This window comes from Chanodichthys erythropterus, chromosome 16 (assembly GCF_024489055.1).
Source record: "Chanodichthys erythropterus isolate Z2021 chromosome 16, ASM2448905v1, whole genome shotgun sequence".
Lineage (NCBI taxonomy): Eukaryota > Metazoa > Chordata > Actinopteri > Cypriniformes > Xenocyprididae > Chanodichthys > Chanodichthys erythropterus.
Window position 1 is genome coordinate 37541482 of NC_090236.1, and position 20815 is coordinate 37562296.

Sequence of the window (20815 nt, forward strand, 5' to 3'; positions counted from 1 at the left end):
GCGCCTGGACTTGAGCAACCATGCGGCGATGGAGCCAAAATGGCGGTTGCATGAATCGCAGTTTCGACTCAATCTCGTACGACTCTCGCGAGACTTCAGAACGAGGTCAGGCGTGATGCAGCAGACTAGAAAGAGGCGATTTGCTCTTTGAGGCGAACTTGAATTTGCTCCAGTAATTTTGAGAGAACGTTTAATTAGTTTTAAGGGATTGTGTCGTTTATGTAATAATCAGCTTGTTTTTAATACAACAGGATTATTCATTATAAACCGAGTTAAGTGATAACTACGGCAACGCCGCGTTATTTTAATTAAACTGAGCAGATTATACTCGCGTGCCAAATGGATTTTGCACCGGAATTTTACAAATAAAAGAATATTTGAGGGCTTTACTATTGCCTCAGGTAGAATAGCTCTCCAAAATATATTGAATTATTTATTTACATCACTTACCACGAACTACAGAGGATTTGAAATCAACTTTTTTAATTACCACCAGCTCCTAAATTTTTACAGTGAGAACTCTTAGCCAAAACAAAATCTATTATTTATTCAATCTGATTCAGAATCCTTCAATGGAAGCTTTTTTTAAAGACAGTCACTCATTGTTTGCGTAAATAAAAACAAAATTCTCAGAGACTTCTCTTATAAAACAGCATTTAGTGCATTATTATTATTATTATTTTTTTTTTGTCATTTTAAAAACAATGTATTTTAATTTCAAGATGCGGTTCTCGTTCAGTAAACAGTGTGCTCTTCATGCTTTTTTTGGAGAATCAAGAACAAATACTTGAGTAATCAGCTCTTAAACCGTTTGGGTATCGCCAAAATACTTAATTATAAAGGTCGTAATCAAATATTCGTAATTCATGAAAAAGATTTAGCTTTGAAAAGATTTCATAAAGATTTTAGGGATATAAGTTGGGTTGAAAATTGACAAACCCAGCGGTTGGGTTAAATGTTTGCCCAACATACTGGGCAGTTTTATTTAACCATAACTTTGTTTAAAAATGACTATATGTCTGGCTTAAGATGAACCCAAAATAGGTTGGAAATTAAAAATAAGACAATAATCAAGTGGTAAACATTTATTAATAAGCAATTTAATAAATGTTTATTATTTAATTATTATTAATTAAACTTATTAATAATTGTTCATTTATTAAGCATATTAATAAATGTTAATTCCCAACATACTTTGGGTTCATTTTAAGCAAGCAATGCATTTTTAAACAATAGTTGAGTTAAATAAAACCAGCACTTTGGGTAAACATCTAATCCAACCGCTGGTTTGTCCATTTTCAACCCAACTTGGGTTGTTTTTAACCCAGCATATTTAGAGTGTACATAAACAAAAAGCATTAAAGGGTTAGTTCACCCAAAAATGAAATATCTGTCATGTATTACTCAGCCTCATGTCGTTCCACACCTGTAAGACCTTCATTCATCTTCAGAACACAAATTAAGATATTTTTGATAAAATAATTAACACTTTCAGATGCTCAGAAAGCTACTAAAGACATATGTAAAACAGTTCATGTGACTACAGTGGTTCATTCTTAATGTTATCAAGCGACAAGAATACTTTTAGTGCGCCAAAAAAAAAACAAAATAAAGACTTCATTCAAACACTGCTTCATGAAGCTTCGAAGATTTATGAATCTTTTGTTTTGAATCAGTGGTTCGGAGCGCGTATCAAACTGCCAAAGTCACGCCCCCCAATGGTGAACCATTGAAATTTCAAAACACTTATGACGTAACGAAGCCTCGTTTACTGAAATCACGTGACCTTGGTGCTCCGAATCCCTGATTCGAAACAAAAGATTCGTAAAGCTTCATGAAGCAGGGTTTTGAAATCGGCCATCACTAGATATTGTCAAATAAAGTCTTTATTTAGTTTTTTTGCCACACAAAAAGTATTCTCGTCACTTCATAACATTAAGGTTGAACCACTGTAGAACTGTTTTAAATACGTCTTTAGTAGCTTTCTGGACATTGAAAATGTTAATTATCTTGCTGGCAATGCAGGCCTCACTGAACATATCATCTTAATTTGTGTTCTGAAGATGAATGAAGGTCTTACAGGTGTGGAACGGCATGAGGGTGAGTAATTAATGACAGAAATTAAATTTTTGGGTGAACTAACCCTTTAAATTGTTTCTTGCCATAATACACAAGTCAACTACACGTGCAATTAAACATTTCATCTGAATTGAGTGTTGTAATCCACATGGTTTATTTCTACTGCTCATAAACCTTTTTTGAGAATATTTGGTGAGATTTGCATTTGAGACTGTATGTGTGTTAAATTACAGACTGAGCTCATTACACTCTCATCTCAGCACTTTTATGATTATGTTTGAAGAGTGGCTTCAGTGCCGTGCCTCAGTGATGACCACAGAAGCATATCAGATAAAAAGAGTAGCGAAGATTTTTGCTGAGACATCACATGTGCATGCTTGTGTACGTGATGTGAATACTCTCCACCTCCTACTGTATATAAATCACTGGTCTCAGAAGGGTTTTTTTTGTTCGTACAGCTTCCAAGGCTCAACTTAACTCTCACTAAAAGGAAAAATGGCTCTTCAGGATGTTTGTGATTTCCTGCAGACCCTTGATGAAAGCAGCCCGTGCACTTCTCTACCGAATGAGATGGGATGCATGTGGAGGACACCGCTTGAGTTTGACAGAGATAGTCCTTTTCATTTTCTTTTCCCCCCTCAGCAGAACAGCAGAAAACACAAGACACCAACTGTTCTCTCTTCAACTTTATCCTGTCTGTCACCTCACCAGCAACCCTTCCAGCTGTCACACGGCACCACCACTTTGGGGTTTATATTTCAGGATGGCGTGATAGCCGCTGCGGACACTCGCGCCAGCTGCAAGGGTCTGATTTGCTGCCCGATAAGTCAGAAGATAATGCCCATCCACTCTCACCTGGTGGTCAACACCTCGGGAAGCGGTGCCGATTGTATGCTATGGGAACGGATCCTCACCCGAGAGATGAGGCTTTACCAGCTTCGACATCGCAGGAAACTAAGCGTCAATGGAGCTGCAAAGCTGCTCTCCATGATGCTTCATCCATTCAAAGGCACTAATGTGTGTGTGGCGGCTACTCTATGTGGATGGGACGGAGAAGAAACTCAGGAAACCCTACGGTCTACAGATGTTACCACTGTATCTGCAATTTCAGATGAATCTGCTTTAGGTAGTGAGAAAGCGGCCTCAGTAAACGAGCTCTTGAAGGACGCTCATGCACTATCTTTGTCAGATCAAAATACAAAAAATCTCCTGTCTACTTCTGGAGGACGGTCTGGTCCCAGGGTGTGCTATGTTTGCAGTGATGGCCTGCAACTGAAAGGAGAGATCATTTCAGTGGGCTCAGGGTCACCCTATGCATACGCTGTGCTTGATGATGGTTGGAGATGGGGAATGACTGTGGATGAGGCGGTGGGACTGGCCCGGGAGGCTGTTTTCAGAGCCACTCGCTGGGATGCCTACTCTGGGAATAATGTAGACCTTTTCCACATCACTGCCCATGGCTGCAGACGCAGAGACAGAGAAGATCTGAAGGAGGAGTACTACAGAGAGAGGGAAAGAGAGAAGGAGAAGATCAAGGAGAGGGAGAAAGAGAGACAGAAGAGAGAGGGGAATGAGCTGGTTGAAGGGGAAGGCGATATATATTCAGGACACTGTGGATAGGGACACAGAAGATGGAAAAACAAAAAGACACAGAGGGAATGTGAATGCGATGGACAGAAATAGTGAGTAGAACGATGTCAGGAGGTTCACTTGACAGCACAGATAATAAAGAATACAAAATGCACAGGGAAAGCATTCTCATAAACTATGTTTATTTAAACCTAATTAATAAAATAGTTGCATATACACTGCATCTTGTTTCAGATTAAAAATTGTAATCATAAAAACTGTGGGTTTTCCTTGATATTGTAGCAACAGACCAAGAAGGGGTTGATATTTATTTATTTAAATTAATATTATTCAACAAATTTCATTAATACGAGTCAACAGTGTTGGTTGGTAATGTATTACAAGTAACACGAGTTACGTAATCAGATTACTTTTTTCAAGTAATTAGTAAAGTAGTGCATTACTTTTTGATTTACAACAAAATATCGAAGTTACTTTTTTAAATTTGTAATGCAAGTTACATTATTTTCACATTTATTGACTGACAGCTCTCCTGTCACCATGTTGAGAGAAATAGATTAAGTTGTATAAATATGATGGTTAGACTAAATGTGAACATGCTCATTTTACTAATTTCACAAAAAACAAAGTAAGTATTCATCAAAATGAATAAAAACAGTGATCTTTTACACAAACCTGTAATTTAAATTACACAAATTTACTTTATGTATTTAATCTCACTTTATTAACCAATGTTTTTGCTGCTGACCTTCAGTGATCCAATTCAACCAAGCCAAAATTTAATTTAGATTTAGAAATAAGATTGTTCAACTTCCTTCTCCTGCATCCTATTCTTCTTCAATCCAGAATGGCAGCACAGCTGAAAGGTTTGTCTAAACTGCGCCCTCTACAGGTGTAAATTTGCATTTCCTTCAGCCTGAGGCTTATTCATTTCACTTTTGGTGTGAAAGGGTCTTTATATTTGCCGAAAACAGAACTATTTTTGTTATTAAAAAAACAAACTAGCAAGTAAGTAAAGTAACGTAACACATTACCGTCCATAAAAAGTAACTAAGTAAGGCAATTAGTTACTCTCTCTGCGTCCCAATGTCCATATCCATCCTAAACAGTATGTGAGATTAAAATAAGTTTGTCCCAAAGCATAGTGTGTTGAAAAGAGTGTGCCAAAAGTCCCCGGATGGTCTAATATTTCCGGTAGATTTTCGAAGTGTGGATCCGAGCACACTATAAAGGCTAATATTGCCCACAACCCATTGCGCTTTGGACGAGGATTCAGTTCAGAACTACAAACACGAGTAAAAAGTGTTAAAAAAAACTACAAAACATGGCGGGTATACGCGATCGACGCTGAGAGGTTTGAGTGACTAATAATCAGTTCAACCTGATAGAAAATATTTATTTAATGTTATCTGTGTTATTTTTCATCTGTAAATACCAATGTGGACTTTTATAAAGATCCGGTTGGCCATTAACTCTTAAATGCATCATTATGGATTAATATGAGGAGAGTTCTCCACATGAAAGACACGCGACTGCAGATCAACGTGCTGCATTTCTCTCCGATACGGTAGGAAATGAGCTAAATGAAATGTGGAGGATGATTGACAGGCCAGTTTACGGTGACAGGATGCGACAGAGAGAAAAGACGCAATTGTATGACGTGATAGTAGCCTATGTCCCAAAGCTTTTCTACTCTTTTGCTACACACTCAAAATTAAGCACTTTTGTCACAATTGTCCACAGAAAGAGTACATACTTTAAGGGCATAGTATAAGTAGGCGAATTGGGACGCAGGGTTATGGAGTAACGCAATATAGTGATGGATTACTTTTAAAGTAACTTTGCCCAACACTGATTACATGAGTTAGGTATTCAGATTACTTTTCCCAAGTAACTAGTAAAGTAATGATTTACTTTTAAATTTACAACAAAATATCTAAGTTACTTTTTCAAATAAGTAATGCAAGTTACTTTGTTTTCCTATTTATTGACGATGCGCTCACTGCAGAGCAAATGGGTGGGGCTTAAGTTAGCTCCCCTTGCTAGATGTCCAGTGAGGAGGAGCAAATGTACAACGACACCCTAATCCTACCCTAACCCTACCCACAACTCTCTTCACCCCACTGGACATCCAGAGAGGAGGAGCTGGCCATCATATGGCCTAGAAAATCGCAACTTTTCATTTTCCGTCGGTTTTAGTACACAGTGTAACTACAGAAGAGTCAAGTTTTAAATAGGAAAAATATTGAAACTCTTTGGTCATTTTTGAGCGAGATGCTAACGGTCTAATCAGATTCAATAAACTATGCTAAGCTATGCTAAAAGTGGTACTGCCAGACCCGAAGATCGGCTGAATGGATTCGAAAATGGTAAAACTCAATTGTTTAACTCTAGGGGAGTTGGAAAATGAGCCTATTTTCAAAAAAAGTGGAGTGTTCCTTTAATAGAAAGAAGATATTTTAAAGAATGTTGGTAACCATGTTGGGTTTTTTCCTACTATGGAAGTCAATGGGGTCCATCAACGGTTTGATTATTAACATTCTTCATAATATCTTCTTTTGTGTTCAACAGAAGAAATAAACTCTTACAGGTTTGGAACAACATGAGGGTGATTTTGGGGTTTTTGGGTGAACTGTCCCTTTAAAAAGTAGTAATTTTGCCACAAACGGTCCTCCTGGGCACTAGATGGCGATGCGGCGCCATGATCGTTCGCCTCCTCAACATGTAATATACACGAAGCAGAACTTCTCCTCCGGTTATTATCTGAAACATGGCGCTGTCTAGTATACTGAGGAATGAGTGTGCGGATTTCTCAGATCGCTTTGACCGGTCTTTTGCTCACGGTTGTGGCATCAACCAGACGGATCTCGGGTTTGGAGACGCACTGAACTTCGCCGTGAAACCTCTGGGTGAAGAGGATGAACCGGAGAGAAAAATCGAGTTTCTTCACGGCACGACCACCTTAGCATTCAAAGTGAGTTCATTTAGCTAGCAGCTAATAGCATAAAGCCAGATTACAAACTATCTTAACTTCAGTATCTTCATTATATTTATGACCCATCCAGAAGCGTGTGTCTTTTATAAAACTGCCCTAATGTTTATACAGTGTCTGTAATGAATAGACAAAGGGTAAAGGATCGCTAAGTATAGCAGTGTTTACTCATTTAACTGGTTTATTAGCGCATTTCTGTCGTATGAAGAGTGACATACACCGATTAATTTAAGTGTTTTTGTCTTTTAAGGACAGCGCCCCCATAACAAGAACCGAGAGCTTGTGTGTCAAACAGAGTTAAAACCAAACGTGTTTACAGTGCTGAGAAATATCTTAAAGTCTGTATGGGAGTTTAAATTATTACAGTATGAATACATAAAGACTCCAGCTTCACTACAGTAAAGATTGAAGACTGTCTGAATAAGACACACAATGACACAGCAACTCATGTGCTTTATCATTGTGGCCTATAGAGGAGGATGGGATCCTGATGTAGATTATCTGATCAGAATATATTTTAAAATGCACTTTATTCCTGTGATGCAAAGCTGAATATTCAGCATCATTACTCCGGTCTTCAGTGTCACATGATCCTTCAGAAATCATTCTAATATGCTCAAGAAACATTAATTATTATCAATGTTTTAAACAGTGTACATCTTTTTTTCAGGATTATTTAATGAATAGAAAGTTCAAAATAACAGCATTTATCTGACATAGAAAGCTTTTGTAACATTATAAATGTCTGTACTGTCACTTTTGATCTGAATAAAAGTATTAATTTCTTTACAAAAAAAACTGACCCCAAACATTTCAACGGTAGTGTGTAGTGTAAGCTTTCTATTTCAGATTAATGCTGTTAAACTTTCCATTCATCAAATAGTCCTGAAAAAAATTGTACACAACTGTTTTCAACTTTGATAATAATAAATGTTTCTTTAGCAGCAAATCAGCCTATCAGAATGATTCTGAAGGATCATGTGACACTGAAGACTGGAGTAATGATGCTTAAAATTCAGCTTTGAATCACAGGAATAAATTGCATTTTAAAATATATTCAAATAGAATTTTTTTTTTTTATTTCGTATATATTTTGTTATATTTATATATTCACTTAAATGATGACCGCACTGATTGGGTGATGAAAATATTCATGATACTAGTGATGTGAGAAACTGCGGCAGGCAGAATAACAGAAGTCTGTTTTATGCTTTTGAGAGTTTTTTTTTTTTTTTTTTTTTTTTTTTTAAATTTAAGCAATTGTAATCTACCAAAATATAATGAAATATTAGTGATTATATGTTATGAAAAATATTTAAATAAATTAACCCGGATAATGCAACTTATTAAAAGCTGATTGATGATTGATAGAGCCATATGTTGTTGTTACTTTGTCACACTAACAAGCCAATTTTCAGATTTAAAAGAAAAGCCTCCTGAGCTGAAATACAGATATGGTAATAGGTGTTTCACTTCTGAGAAGTGCTGTAAGTGGTAGACCAATCACAACTGGGCCATCTGACCAATCAGAGCAGAGTAGGCTCTCGGAAAGGAGGGGTTTAGAGTGACTGAATCTTTCTGACTCTTTGAGAAATGAGGTGATGTGCAATATATATTATGAGAAAAGTGTTCTTGCAACCTTCAAAATCTTTAAAATAGCATAGCACAAAGTTATTACACATCAGTGTTTTGTTGTTTTCTGTAAAATACAGCACATTAAAATTAAAGTGAAATGTAAAAATAAATAAATGTGCAAGCTTCATCATCATATTTCTCTCATCTGTCTCAGTTTCAGCATGGCGTCATTGTGGCTGTGGATTCCAGAGCGACAGCCGGCTCTTATATCGCTTCACAGACAGTGAAGAAGGTGATTGAAATCAACCCGTACCTGCTCGGCACTATGGCAGGAGGAGCCGCGGACTGCAGCTTCTGGGAGCGCCTGCTGGCCAGACAGTGCCGCATCTACGAGCTGCGCAACAAAGAACGCATTTCGGTGGCAGCGGCCTCCAAGCTACTGGCTAACATGGTGTATCAGTACAAAGGCATGGGCCTCAGCATGGGCACGATGGTCTGCGGCTGGGACAAAAGAGGGCCAGGTAAATATCATAGTGGATTACGACTTGGTTAGACAGAATTGTAATTTTGTTGCGTTTGGCCTCACTAATATAAAATTCTGTAATATTTATTTTATTATATTATAATAATAAAAAAGTATAAATACTACTATTCACTTGGGTTAAATATGGGCAAACCCATAATAAAAATAAAATTGACTTTTGAAGATTTTTGTTTTTTTTAATTGAAGATTAATCGAGTAACCGGATGATTATTCTGAAGATTAATCGAGTAACCGGACGATTATTTTGAAGATTAATTGAGTAACCGGATGATTATTTTGGCGGTTCATAGAGTAATCGGGCAATTATTTTTGTCGATTAATGAAGTAACCAGATGATTATTTTGAAGATTAATAGAGTAACTGGATGATTATTTTGATGGTTAAATCGAGTAACTGGATGATTATTCTGAAGATTAATCGAGTAACTGGACGATTATTCTGAAGATTAATAGAGTATCAGGATGATTATTTTGATGGTTAATCAAATAACCAGACGACTATTTTGAAGATTGATCGAGTAACCGGACGATTATTTTGATGGTTAATCAAGTAACCAGACAGTTATTTTGAAGTTTAATCGAGTAGCCAGATAATTATTTTGGTGGTTCATAGAGTAATCAGGCAGTTATTTTGGCGGTTAATGAAGTAACCAGACGACTATTTTGAAGATTAATCGAGTAACCGGACGATTATTTTGATGGTTAATCAAGTAACTGGATGATTATTTTGGCGGTTAATGAAGTAACCAGACGACTATTTTGAAGATTAATCGAGTAACCGGACGATTATTTTGATGGTTAATCAAGTAACTGGATGATTATTTTGGCGGTTCATGGAGTAATCGGGCAATTATTTTTGCTAGTTAATGAAGTAACCAGATGACTATTTTGAAGATTAATCGAGTAACTGGATGATTATTTTGATGGTTAAATCGAGTAACCGGATGATTATTCTGAAGATTAATCGAGTAACCGGACGATTACTTTGATGGTTCATCGAATAATTGGGCAATTATTTTGGCGGTTAATGAAGTAACCAGGCGACTATTTTGAAGATTAATTGAGTAACTGGACGATTATTTTGACGGTTAATCAAGTAACCAGACGACTATTTTGAAGATTAATCGAGTAACCGGATGATTATTTTGATGATTAATTTAATAACCAGACAATTATTTTGCAGATTAATCAAGTAATTGGTTGATTGTTTTGATGGTTAATCAAGTACTTAACTAATATTTTTGTGCGTGGTAATAAAAAATATACCTAAGTGAACAATAGCCTTTAAAATGACTTAAAATACTTGTATGACAATGAGGAAAATAATAATGGGTTCAAATAAAGTATCAAAAGCAAGTAATCATTTGGTTTCACTGAAAAACACTGTTACAATACATAATGTAATATAAACATAATCAACTTATGTACATTGTGTATTATAATATAACAGATCAAATTCCTTATAACATTTGCCAAACTACATTTTATTTAATGTATTCTTTAGGATAGAAATGCTACAGCAACTGAAATTTCTGGAACAAGAATATGTGGACATCAAAGCATACAAACGCAGATCAAGGGTTTAACTTTTATTTTGAAATTGCAATGAACAACAATGCGCATATTTAGAAAATATTGATGTATTGGCATAGGCTTATAATGATTTACATTACAAATCTGATGAAATGGAGCATGTTGAGTTCCTAGATGAATGATATAAGCAACCCAGACTCACATAGCATATGTAGAGTCATAACTATATGTATGTAAATACATATACGTGTGTAAATGATAACATCGTAACACAAAGCACATCAGATTTTATATGCGTTTCCAAATGCATGCTATTCATAGACACAGCCTGGTTAATATTCTCTTATAAAATTGTCCTGTCAGCCCTGGGACTGAGGATTATGGTAATTGCATATTTCATAATGGTATTTACAATAATATTTGCTTTTAATTAAAGGTGGTTTTGTGATTTCGATTCCTTTCTGCTTCCATTAAAGGTGTTGAGCAGAAACATTCCAGCTGCAATCTGTTTGCATCTGGAATAGCTTTATGAAGTAAAAGATTGTCAGAAGGGACCAATTTTTTTTTGTTTTGAATGATTGCTGCAGTTGGCATGGGGACAAATTATGTGATTATTTTCTTTGCTGATTTGACCCTGCCTTTCTGCTGAAGCAGCTTTGTAAAAATAGCTCTATCACCATAATTTCCTGCTAGACTCCAGCGGTAGCCGGAATCTGGTTTTAATATGCAGCACCATGGCTTTGTTTTTTAGATGAATCACAAACTTGCACATTAATGGACTCTCAAGACCTTTGCTTTTCTAGAAAATGATAAATGTCCTTTTTTCTTAATTGGACATTGCATTTAGTTCTATAAGAGGCTTTTAATCTAATGGTCTTAATGGTGAGCTCTGCCCATTTTCAGTTCATTTAGTTTTTTCCTAACATGAGGAGTGCAAGCCTAAATGAAGCAAAACTGACGGAGAGATAAATTACTGCTCCAAAATGCACTTCATACGCATGACTGTGCAAACCAGGGAGCTGGTTTAGCCAGTACCACCAGATGGCGACATAGCGCTCTGTGATAGTGATGCATCTCTCAATTGCAGACACTGGGGTGTTGTAACTGCTCTACATCACGGCCAATGTGTTTAAAGAGGCCTTGCACAGTGACACAGTAATGGGAAATCAATATGCCGGTGACTGTGGGCCAGGAGGGAGCAACACCATGATGGACGCGGCTCTCAGCCAGGGCAATCGGGTCGCATGCAAAACCCCGTCAGCTCGATCAATTGGGGTTTATGCGGCGACACAGGCTAGCGTGGCCCCCAAAAAAACAACCTTTGCCTGGCAGGCAAACAAAACTATGTGGTAAATCTTCTAATCAATTTTGCAAATAATGATTGCTGTTAGAAGTTCGATAGCGGCACTGGCTGTTACAATGCGTTGTGATTCAATAGAGAGGTAAATGTTGTGCAATTAAATCAATCTTGATTAAACAGCACATTTACTGCATTAACAATGTCTGGCACTCTTATTCCTGTGATTAAGTGTCGGTTTGCTGAGGAATAAACTTAATAAACTGTGACATGATTCTGACAAACATGGTGATAATGAAATTTATTGCAGTGCATCTTCTGTTGAGACCACTGTTGACGCCCCACAGCTTTAGCCCTTCTACAGATGCGTTCTCTCTTTGCTGGTTGAGTTATGGACTCCGTTTACAAGTGGTATTAAAATTAATTTGTGATTCAATCACAGTGGGGTTGTTTGATTCAGTCGCCTACACTGTTATCAATTAAAGTTAGTTCATCCAAAAATGAAATTTCTATCATTAATTACTCGCCCTCATGTCGTTCCACACCCGTAAGACCTTCATTCATCTTCAGAACACAAATTAAGATTTTTTTGATAATTCAAGTTTTTTTTAATCCTCAATAGAAAGCAACGAAATGACCACATTCAAGGTCCAGAAAAGTAGTAAAAACATTGTTAAAATGGTCGACGTCAACTTTAATGTAATGAAGTGACAAGAATACTTTATGTCTGCAAAAACTTTATTCAACATATTCATCTCTCCTCTGTCAGTCTTCTATGCTAATTTCATTGCAGTTCCAGGTTCTACGTCCGAACGCTGGCTCAGTATCAGCCGACGCTGTTTACGTGAGCGGCACGACGCATACGTGTGATGCCGACGCAGGAGCTGGCCAATACGGAGTCCACGTTCGGACGTGAACATGGAAGCGCTTCACTGTATGGTTAATGACAGGGAGGAGAAGAAATTGTTGAATAAAGACGTTATTTTTGTTTTGTTTTTGTGCACAAAGAGTATTCTCGTCGCTTCATATCATTAAGATTGAACCACTGTAGTCACGTTGACTATTTTAATAAGTCTTTAATACTTATCTGGACCTTGAATGTGGTAATTACGTTGCTTTCTATGGGTTATATATAAAAAAAAAAACTTAGATTTCATTAATTTCTTAATTTGTGTTCCGAAGATAAACAAAGGTCTTGTGGGTTTGGAATGTCACAAGGGTGAGAATGTAATGACAAATTAAATTTTTGGGTCAACTAACCATTTAAGATTTGAGCTAAACAAGTTTTAACATTATTCGGGTATGTGTGACATTAAAAGACTATGGGCCAGATTTAGTTACAGCTTGTGCCTGCGCAAACCGTCTTTTGGTGTTAAAAATGATTGCCAGGATTAGCTAAATACGTGCAGTGAAAAATTGAGTATTGAAATGAATCATGCAAGATGATTTATTTAAGGTCTTCAATTTACTGGAATTTTCTCCATTATTTAAAGGTGCCCTAGAATTGAATAACAAGAGTTCAGTACATGGAAAAGACATACACTGAGTTTCAAACTCCATTGTTTCCTCCTCCTTTATATAAATCTCATTTGTTTAAAAGACATCCGGAAAAAAGGCGAGAGCGGGAGATTTAAAGGGGCCGCAACCTATATATCGGTGCATAGTTAATGATGCCCCAAAATAGGCAGTTAAAAAAATTAATAAAAAAAAATCTATGGGGTATTTTGAGCTGAAACTTCACAGACACATTCAGGAGACACCTTAGACTTATATTACATTTTTTAAAAAGAAGTTCTAGGGCACCTTTAACACCCCCAAAAGACATGTCTTAAATCAGACGCTAATTTGCGTAGATTGCATTGGTCATTATGGAAATGATCTAGCTGCATCTGTGTTCATTCATTTGCGTGTTATCAGTAGATCATGCGAAGAGCTTTCCACTCGCATTGGCTTTTTGTTTGCTAATTTGCCCTGTTTACTAAATCTGGCCCTATAATAAGACTATATAGGGCAGTTGTGTCCTAATGGTTAGAGAGTCAGACTGGTAACCCAAAGGTTGTGGGTTCGAGTCTCAATATCGGCGTGGTGAGAAATCGAGTCCCCCCAGGAATCGCGTCTCCTTTAGGACCCCGAGTGATCCCATTGGTTCAAAAGAATTTTAATGGGTAGTATTAGGGACTCGATTTCTCATGACATGGGCAAGAAATGACTGAGGTGCCCTTGAACAAAAATGGCTGCCCACTGCTCCGGGTGTGTGTCCACAGATTGCAATGTGTTTGTGTTCAAATTACTAATGTGTGTGCACTAACTGGATGGGTTAAATGCAGAGGATAAATTCCGTGTATGGGTTACCATACTTGGCCTTCACTACACTTATCACTTAAATAACACTCTTACCATCACGCATGAAATGCATGAAGTGGTTACATGAGATGCATGTTGAGACACGGGTGTCTACAAGGCCAAACAATTCAAGAAAGTATTTCACTCTAAAATCACCAGTTATGGTCTCTTTTCTTTCTGTGTCTTTCTACGTTTCTGACTTGTTGTGTACCTACTGTGAATGCATAGACAACTTCTGTCCTGCTAGGAGCTGCAAATATCAGCAGGACTTCTGTCTTAAAAGACGTATGAAGTTCTTTGAACTGCCATCTCATGTTCTGTAGACACAGACTGCCGATGTGCATGCATGCTTGGACGTCTTTGCTTTGGTTTTCTGAGCAGCTGTGCTCATCAGCGGCACTCTTAACCAACCATGGCTGTGTGACAATCAGCAGAGCAGTCAGCCAATCACCTGTGTATATTCCTTCCTTTTGTCTTGAAGTTGCCATTCATACATGCAGACAGCCGCTCTTTCAGCCTAACTGCCTGTCACCTTTGTGATGGAGTGCGAGGAGTCTGGCTGTCGTAACATCCCGAGATCGCTCCCGCTTCGGCGCCTCTGCTTTACGAGGGCTCGCAAATTCAAGTGCCTCTTTTGTTCACCTTTACTTCCCCACCCTTTCTCAGCGACGCAGGTAGCATGCAACGTCCGTTGTGTGATAAAATGATCCCAGGTGTTGTACGTTAAAAAAAAATCCCAGTCTGCTGAAGTACCCCCGCACTCCGCTCCTAATGAGAACCGGGGCCTTGCGGCTGAAAGAGACGTCCTATTGCATTTTTAACCTGTTTAAAGTCGTCACACTTGGCTCTACAAAATGGTAAATTACCTTGCATATATTCAGGGAGCTGTAACGATTATCAGGTCGAGCTAACGATGCGTACAGAGGGTGTAATTTGCTTGTTGAAGACGTCTGAGCCTCACTTCCTCAGATTGTCCTTAAAATGCCTCAGTGAGCTGATTTTGGGGTCCTTGAACTTTACTCAAACTTTCCAGAGTGCAAAAAGGAGTGTTTTAAGTTGCGTTTTCAGTACTGGTGATGTTCTTCGCATTGCGACCAGACTAACCCACTCGCTCATTAAAGGGATAGTGCACCTAAAAGGGCTGCATGATTGAAGAAAAATTGATGTCATAACTTGTTGGATTATGCAATAATGCTTTAAGCGATTAAAATCAATTTGATATAATAGAATCAACATGTTTCAATTTCTCTTGGTGCCTTGGGCTGACTCATCTCCTCCAACTAGTAGGGGGCTGCATCAGAAAACTGAAAATCCTGCCTTCAGAGGACGCAGTCCAAGGTAGGAAGGCATGAAGGCCTGTCCGAATCCAAAGTATTCCTTTATCTGATTGATTTTTGAAGGCAGTATAGATGTATCCTTCGCTGCCTTTGCTATCCCACAATCCTTTGCTTTCCATTCTGTGACAGTTGAGCTAAAAAATAAAGATGGCATCTGAAAGTTGCGGTTGGTGGCCAGTTTGTGTGTAAATGTAAGTTTTTGACCAATGTAATTTGTAATTTCTAGCAAGAAATTACTATTTTAGTAGTTCACTGACAAGCCACACAATATCGCGTTCATTATCGAAGGCGATTCATCTGCGATAATGAACACGATATTGCGTGGCTTTTCAGTGAACTACGGCTCTGTCTATTAAATGCCACTCCATTTGAAAGCAGGTGATGGTGATTTAGCGGTAATCAGGGAACCGGCTTTACTGACGAAATGTGCTCGACAATCGCATGCGATATATCGCCCAGCCCTACTTAAATATTGCCTTATGCTGTGTTCACACCAGACGCGACTTGCGCGAATAAATCGCGCTATTCGCGCGTAGTTGGACGCTTGAACATTTTGAGTTTACTCGCTTCATTCGCGCGTGACATTCGCTTCATTCGCGCGTGAAAATCCCTTCACAACAGACGCGAATTCGCGTCATGAGAGGGGCTCTCCCGCTCCTTTATGTGTCCCAGACTCTCCCACTGCTTTCTGCACACTTCCTCTGAATAAACACAACTTGTCAGTGGGGAAATAATTGTAAATTACAGCGAATAAGCTCAATTGGTCGTCTTTAGTTGGCTTGTAGTCTTAATATGTATTTGTATATATGTATATATGTATATATATATATATATATATGTATGTATATATATGTATGTATATATATGTATGTATATATATGTATGTATGTATATATATGTATGTATATATATGTATGTATATATATGTATGTATATATATGTATGTATATATATGTATGTATATATATGTATGTATATATATGTATGTATATATATGTATGTGTGTATATGTATATATATGTATATAGCTCAAATTGAGTAAAGACCGTTTTTTACAACTTATCAGATTGTCCGACCTCCTCACTCACTGTCTTTCAAACACGATCCTTTTTATTTCTGTTTCTATAAATGTATGAAGATGTACAGCGACGATGATTTTGTCCTCCATTGTTGTTTCGAATTTCTGCCTCAGCTCGCTATGTCACGTCACTACTAGAGCAAGCTCCTGATTGGTTAACGCGGCGCGGGAATTCGCCAAAGTTCAGATTTTTCAACTTGCGCGATTCGCGGGAATCGCGTCATTCGCGGGAATCGCTCAATTCGCGCCGCGTCATTCGCGCCGCAGGATGTCAATTCGCGTCTTTGCATTGACTTAACATGTAAATCACTCGCGCTTACCGCTTCATTCGCGTCCGGTGTGAACGCACCATTAGTTGTCACCAAAGCCGCACTATTTTGCTGTAGATCATTAAAACGTTACACTGCCTCAGAAGTCTGTCCGAAATCAGTTTCGTGAGGTACCTTTGTGAACAATCTTTGCCTGATAGGGTAGCGAAGCAACAAGTCAGCTGCCTAAGTTTTCAGATGCAGCCGAGGTGTAGCGATACGCTCACGTCACGATTCGATCTAAATCACGATACTGAACTCATGATACGATATGATTGTAATCTCAGGAAAGCATGTCAAAATGACTATTCTCAAACTGTAAATGGTTAGTTCATCCAAAAATGGTAAATTCAGCATTTACTCACACTCATGTTGTTTTCGCGCATGACGCAAGCATGTAAACGTCCATGTTAACTACAGTATGCGCATTATTGTACATTTGTTCATCATATAAAGCCATCGTGTCTCTTCAGAAGACTTGCTTTAGACCACTTGATTGATTATTTTTATGATGCCTTTGACTTTTTTGGGGGGGAATCTTTATAAGTTTTAGTGGTATGGAGTTCAAATGGACAGAAATCTCTCTGCTTTCATAAAAAAATACAATGAGAAGCGATTAAAATCATTCAAAAACCACAGCCAATCAGAAGAGAGTGGGCGGGCTCTCGGCAAGAGCACAACAGACACCATAGGCAAGTGCATAGTAAAATTCATAAATATTACACCATTTAAACATTATTTAAAGTACATATGGAGTGACCAAACCAATCTTTGTCATAGAATACACTTGTTTGTTCACATTGAGTTGACAGTTCGAAACATTCTTGTGCCCATTTATTTATTTTCAAGATTTGAGGTGAATTAGCCAGTGTTGTTTTCAGTACAGCTAAAAAGCTGGGAACACAGAATGATATTCAAACTCATGTTAAACGCTTTTAACATTAAATAAAGCACATAAACAGTACCTGAGATTATCATTGCCATACTTTGTGTTGCTGTTCCTGCTGGTTAGGACAAAAACTCTGATTAACATGGAAAAGATACCTTTTATCGCGTGTCGCGTCTGGTTAGGACACGGTGTCACTCAAAGGCTTACTTGTTATCTCAATAGCTTATAGGCAATGACTTAAATAAAGGTACTTCACAAATTTGATTTCAGACAGACTTCTGAGGCAGCGTTATGGTTTATTGATCTTCAGCAAAACAGAGCAAGCTTTGGTGAGAACTAAACAAATATTTAATGACTACAGTAGTAATTTCTCGCTAGAAATTACATCAGAAGTGAAAAAACGTTGGTCAAAAATGTACATTTACACACAAACTGACCAGAAACCACAACTTTCAGATGCCATCTTTATTTTTTAGCACAACTAAAAAATGGTAGTGAAGGATACATCTATGCTGCTTTCAAAAATCGATCAGATGAAGGGATCTCAGGAGACAGGAAGTGAAGCTAACATTATTTTCGGACGTGCCTTGATGCCTTCCTACCTTGGAAGGCAGAATTTTTAAGTTTTCAGATGTAGCCAAAGCAACAGTTGCGTTTATGCTATCTGTAACTTTGTTACATAACTTTTTGAAGTATTAAAATCATTCAGTTATTTCCCACATTGCAATATGCATATCGTGATTTCGATTATATAGTGCTGCCCCATCACCAAAAAATAATTTACTCATGAAACTCATGTTGTTTCAAACCTGTATGACTTTCTTTCCTCTGCAGAACACAAAAGAAATGTTGTTTGTTTTTTTTGTTATGTGGATAAAATCAATTTAAAAAACACTCTTCAAAATATCTTTTATGTTCCAAAAGGTGAGTAAATGATGACGGCACTCGTTTTTGGGTGAACTATCCGGTAAACCTTCCATCTGCAGCGTGGTTGTGCTCTAGCACAGATGGGACGTAGTCACCATTACTGTAGGAGTGCGTTTTGTCATAGAGCAGCCTTGAATCTTGCCCTGCTGCTGGACCAGACAGTGACCCACCAGTTCACCAAGTGTGATTTGCGTCGTCCATCATGTTTGAGGAGAGGTCAGGTCTTCAGGTATAGATCAATAATTAATTCTGGTGTTTTTGAAGCGATCAATAGCACCTCAGGCAGTGCCCCGGGTTGGACGCTATGTTTGCTTGTGCCTGGTCAGTAGCCTGCTTAATATTAGCAAGATGTAAGCGCTTTTTCTGTAATTTTTCCTTCTTTTCTTTTCCCATCCTGCTTTTATGTAACCCCAAGACAGAGTTCGGGCTACCGAGCATTCGGCTGTCAGAAAAAAAATAGTAAACCAACTGTTTCTCATGATTCCTTTTCTCACATGTACATCAAGATGGATTTGACCTTGTATAGTTCAGAGCATTATTTATGTTCGTAACGTTGCATCGATCTACTGAATTCTCTCCTGAGGTTTTTGCAGCTGCTTTTTTTACCGCTCTCATCTTTCGTGGAGGCGCCTTCCTCTTTAACAGCGGGGTGTAAAGCAGTACTGATGATCTCTCTCTTCCTTCTACTTTCCTCTGATCACAGGTCTCTACTATGTGGACTCGGAGGGCAACCGCGTGTGCGGAGACCTGTTTGCAGTTGGTTCGGGGTCCATGTACGCCTACGGTGTCGTCGACAGCGGCCTTCGCTACGACATGACCATAGAGGAAGCCTGCGATCTGGGCCGCCGTGCCATCTACCAAGCTACCTACCGTGACGCCTACAGCGGAGGCCAAGTCAATCTCTACCGCGTCCACGGCGAGGGCTGGGAAAGGGTCTCTCAGGAAGATGTGCTTCAGCTGCACCTTAAATACCAGAGTGAGAAAGCATAGAGGAAGGGGTTGGGAGGAGAGAAGAGATGAGGGAAGAGGCCACAGCATCAGTTGCATTTCAAAAGGAAGGGTGAGACCGGGCGGGTGAAGAACGTATAGCAGATTAGTGATATAACCTGAAAGGCACTTCAGTTAACTTAATGAAATCAAATCTGCTTCCAGGAAAGTTAATGCCAACTCTTTTGTAAGAGCTGGCTCGTCTGCGCATGAGAAACGCAAGCAAAGCTGTCTCTTTCTCTTCCTCTCATTTCTCTCTCTTGAAGTTAGAGCAATTTCCATTATTTTTCTCATGTATGTTATTCGTTGAGTTTTCAGCCACAGTTTCAGTAGTATTACAACCCCATCCATTGCAGTTCCACTTGTTGTTTGTGATTATAAAATAAGGGGGCGCTGCATCCCAATGGACACTATGACAAGCCAAAACTCCAGTTGGCCAGATCTCTCTGAGTGGGAGTGGGCTTCTGTTCTTCTCATCTCACATGTATCTGCAGTTACCAGAGTTACTAACACTATTCTCAATAAAACCTCAGATTTTTGCTATTTAAGTGTTTTTTTTCTTGATCCTGATGTATTGGTTGGTAAGTGTTTTGACGGGTGTTCACAAGTTGTGCAGCAGATCTAAAATGAGCTTGAAACTTGAGTCACACCTAATGTATGAATGTCATTGCATTAGATAAGAATATCAAACCAGCAGCATCTGCAAAGTGCCAACAAATAATGCTGTATCTTTTCTCAGAGCTGTATTTTTCTTGTTTAGTTACTTTTAGGCAACTTCTCCCAACATCTTTTTTAGTTAGGGCAGCATGATGAAAATAATTTATGTAAAATCATTGTACCCTCTGGTCATCTTGGGTCAAAAATGACAGAAAAACTAGAAATTTTACTTTTTTTTTTTTTGCTTCATTGGAATGGAATGACACTTGGTGACTTTTGTCGCATTAGCTATGTGAACACAAGAAAATCATGGACACGATTTGGATATGAAAAAATAGTCACACTTGGCTCCTTCACGGTCACAAATTACCGACATAGGAAATGAATGTGAAATATGAAAAAAATATAAAATAGCAAAGAATCTTTTGGTGGTACAAACTACAATTCGGCCACTGTGCAGAAAAAAAGTGCACCGCAATGAAGAGGGGTCAGTCTAAATTGTCAATAGACACATCCACCCCCCCTCAAATATAAATATATATATATATATATATATGAACTAGCACGAGTATAGCATCAAGAAAAAGCTTACACAAGTAACAAAACAGATAAACACGCAGAGAAACACACGCAACACACTCTTACACACAAATGAACCGGTGTGGCTGTAACAATATTGT

The 20815-nt window shown here is 38.2% G+C and overlaps 2 protein-coding genes across 2 annotated transcripts; both read left to right on the forward strand.

The window, feature by feature from the left end:
* The first annotated feature begins 2574 nt into the window (after positions 1–2574).
* psmb11a (proteasome 20S subunit beta 11a) lies at positions 2575–3699 on the forward strand. Its single transcript, XM_067364182.1, has one exon. The coding sequence runs from the start codon at positions 2575–2577 to the stop codon at positions 3697–3699; it is 1125 nt and encodes a 374-aa protein (XP_067220283.1).
* A 2701-nt stretch (positions 3700–6400) lies between these two features.
* On the forward strand, positions 6401–20021 carry psmb5 (proteasome 20S subunit beta 5). The gene is made up of 3 exons (XM_067363081.1): positions 6401–6643; positions 8451–8757; positions 19195–20021. The coding sequence occupies exons 1-3, from the start codon at positions 6440–6442 to the stop codon at positions 19479–19481; spliced, it is 798 nt and encodes a 265-aa protein (XP_067219182.1). The 5' UTR covers positions 6401–6439; the 3' UTR covers positions 19482–20021.
* Positions 20022–20815: the final 794 nt, after the last annotated feature.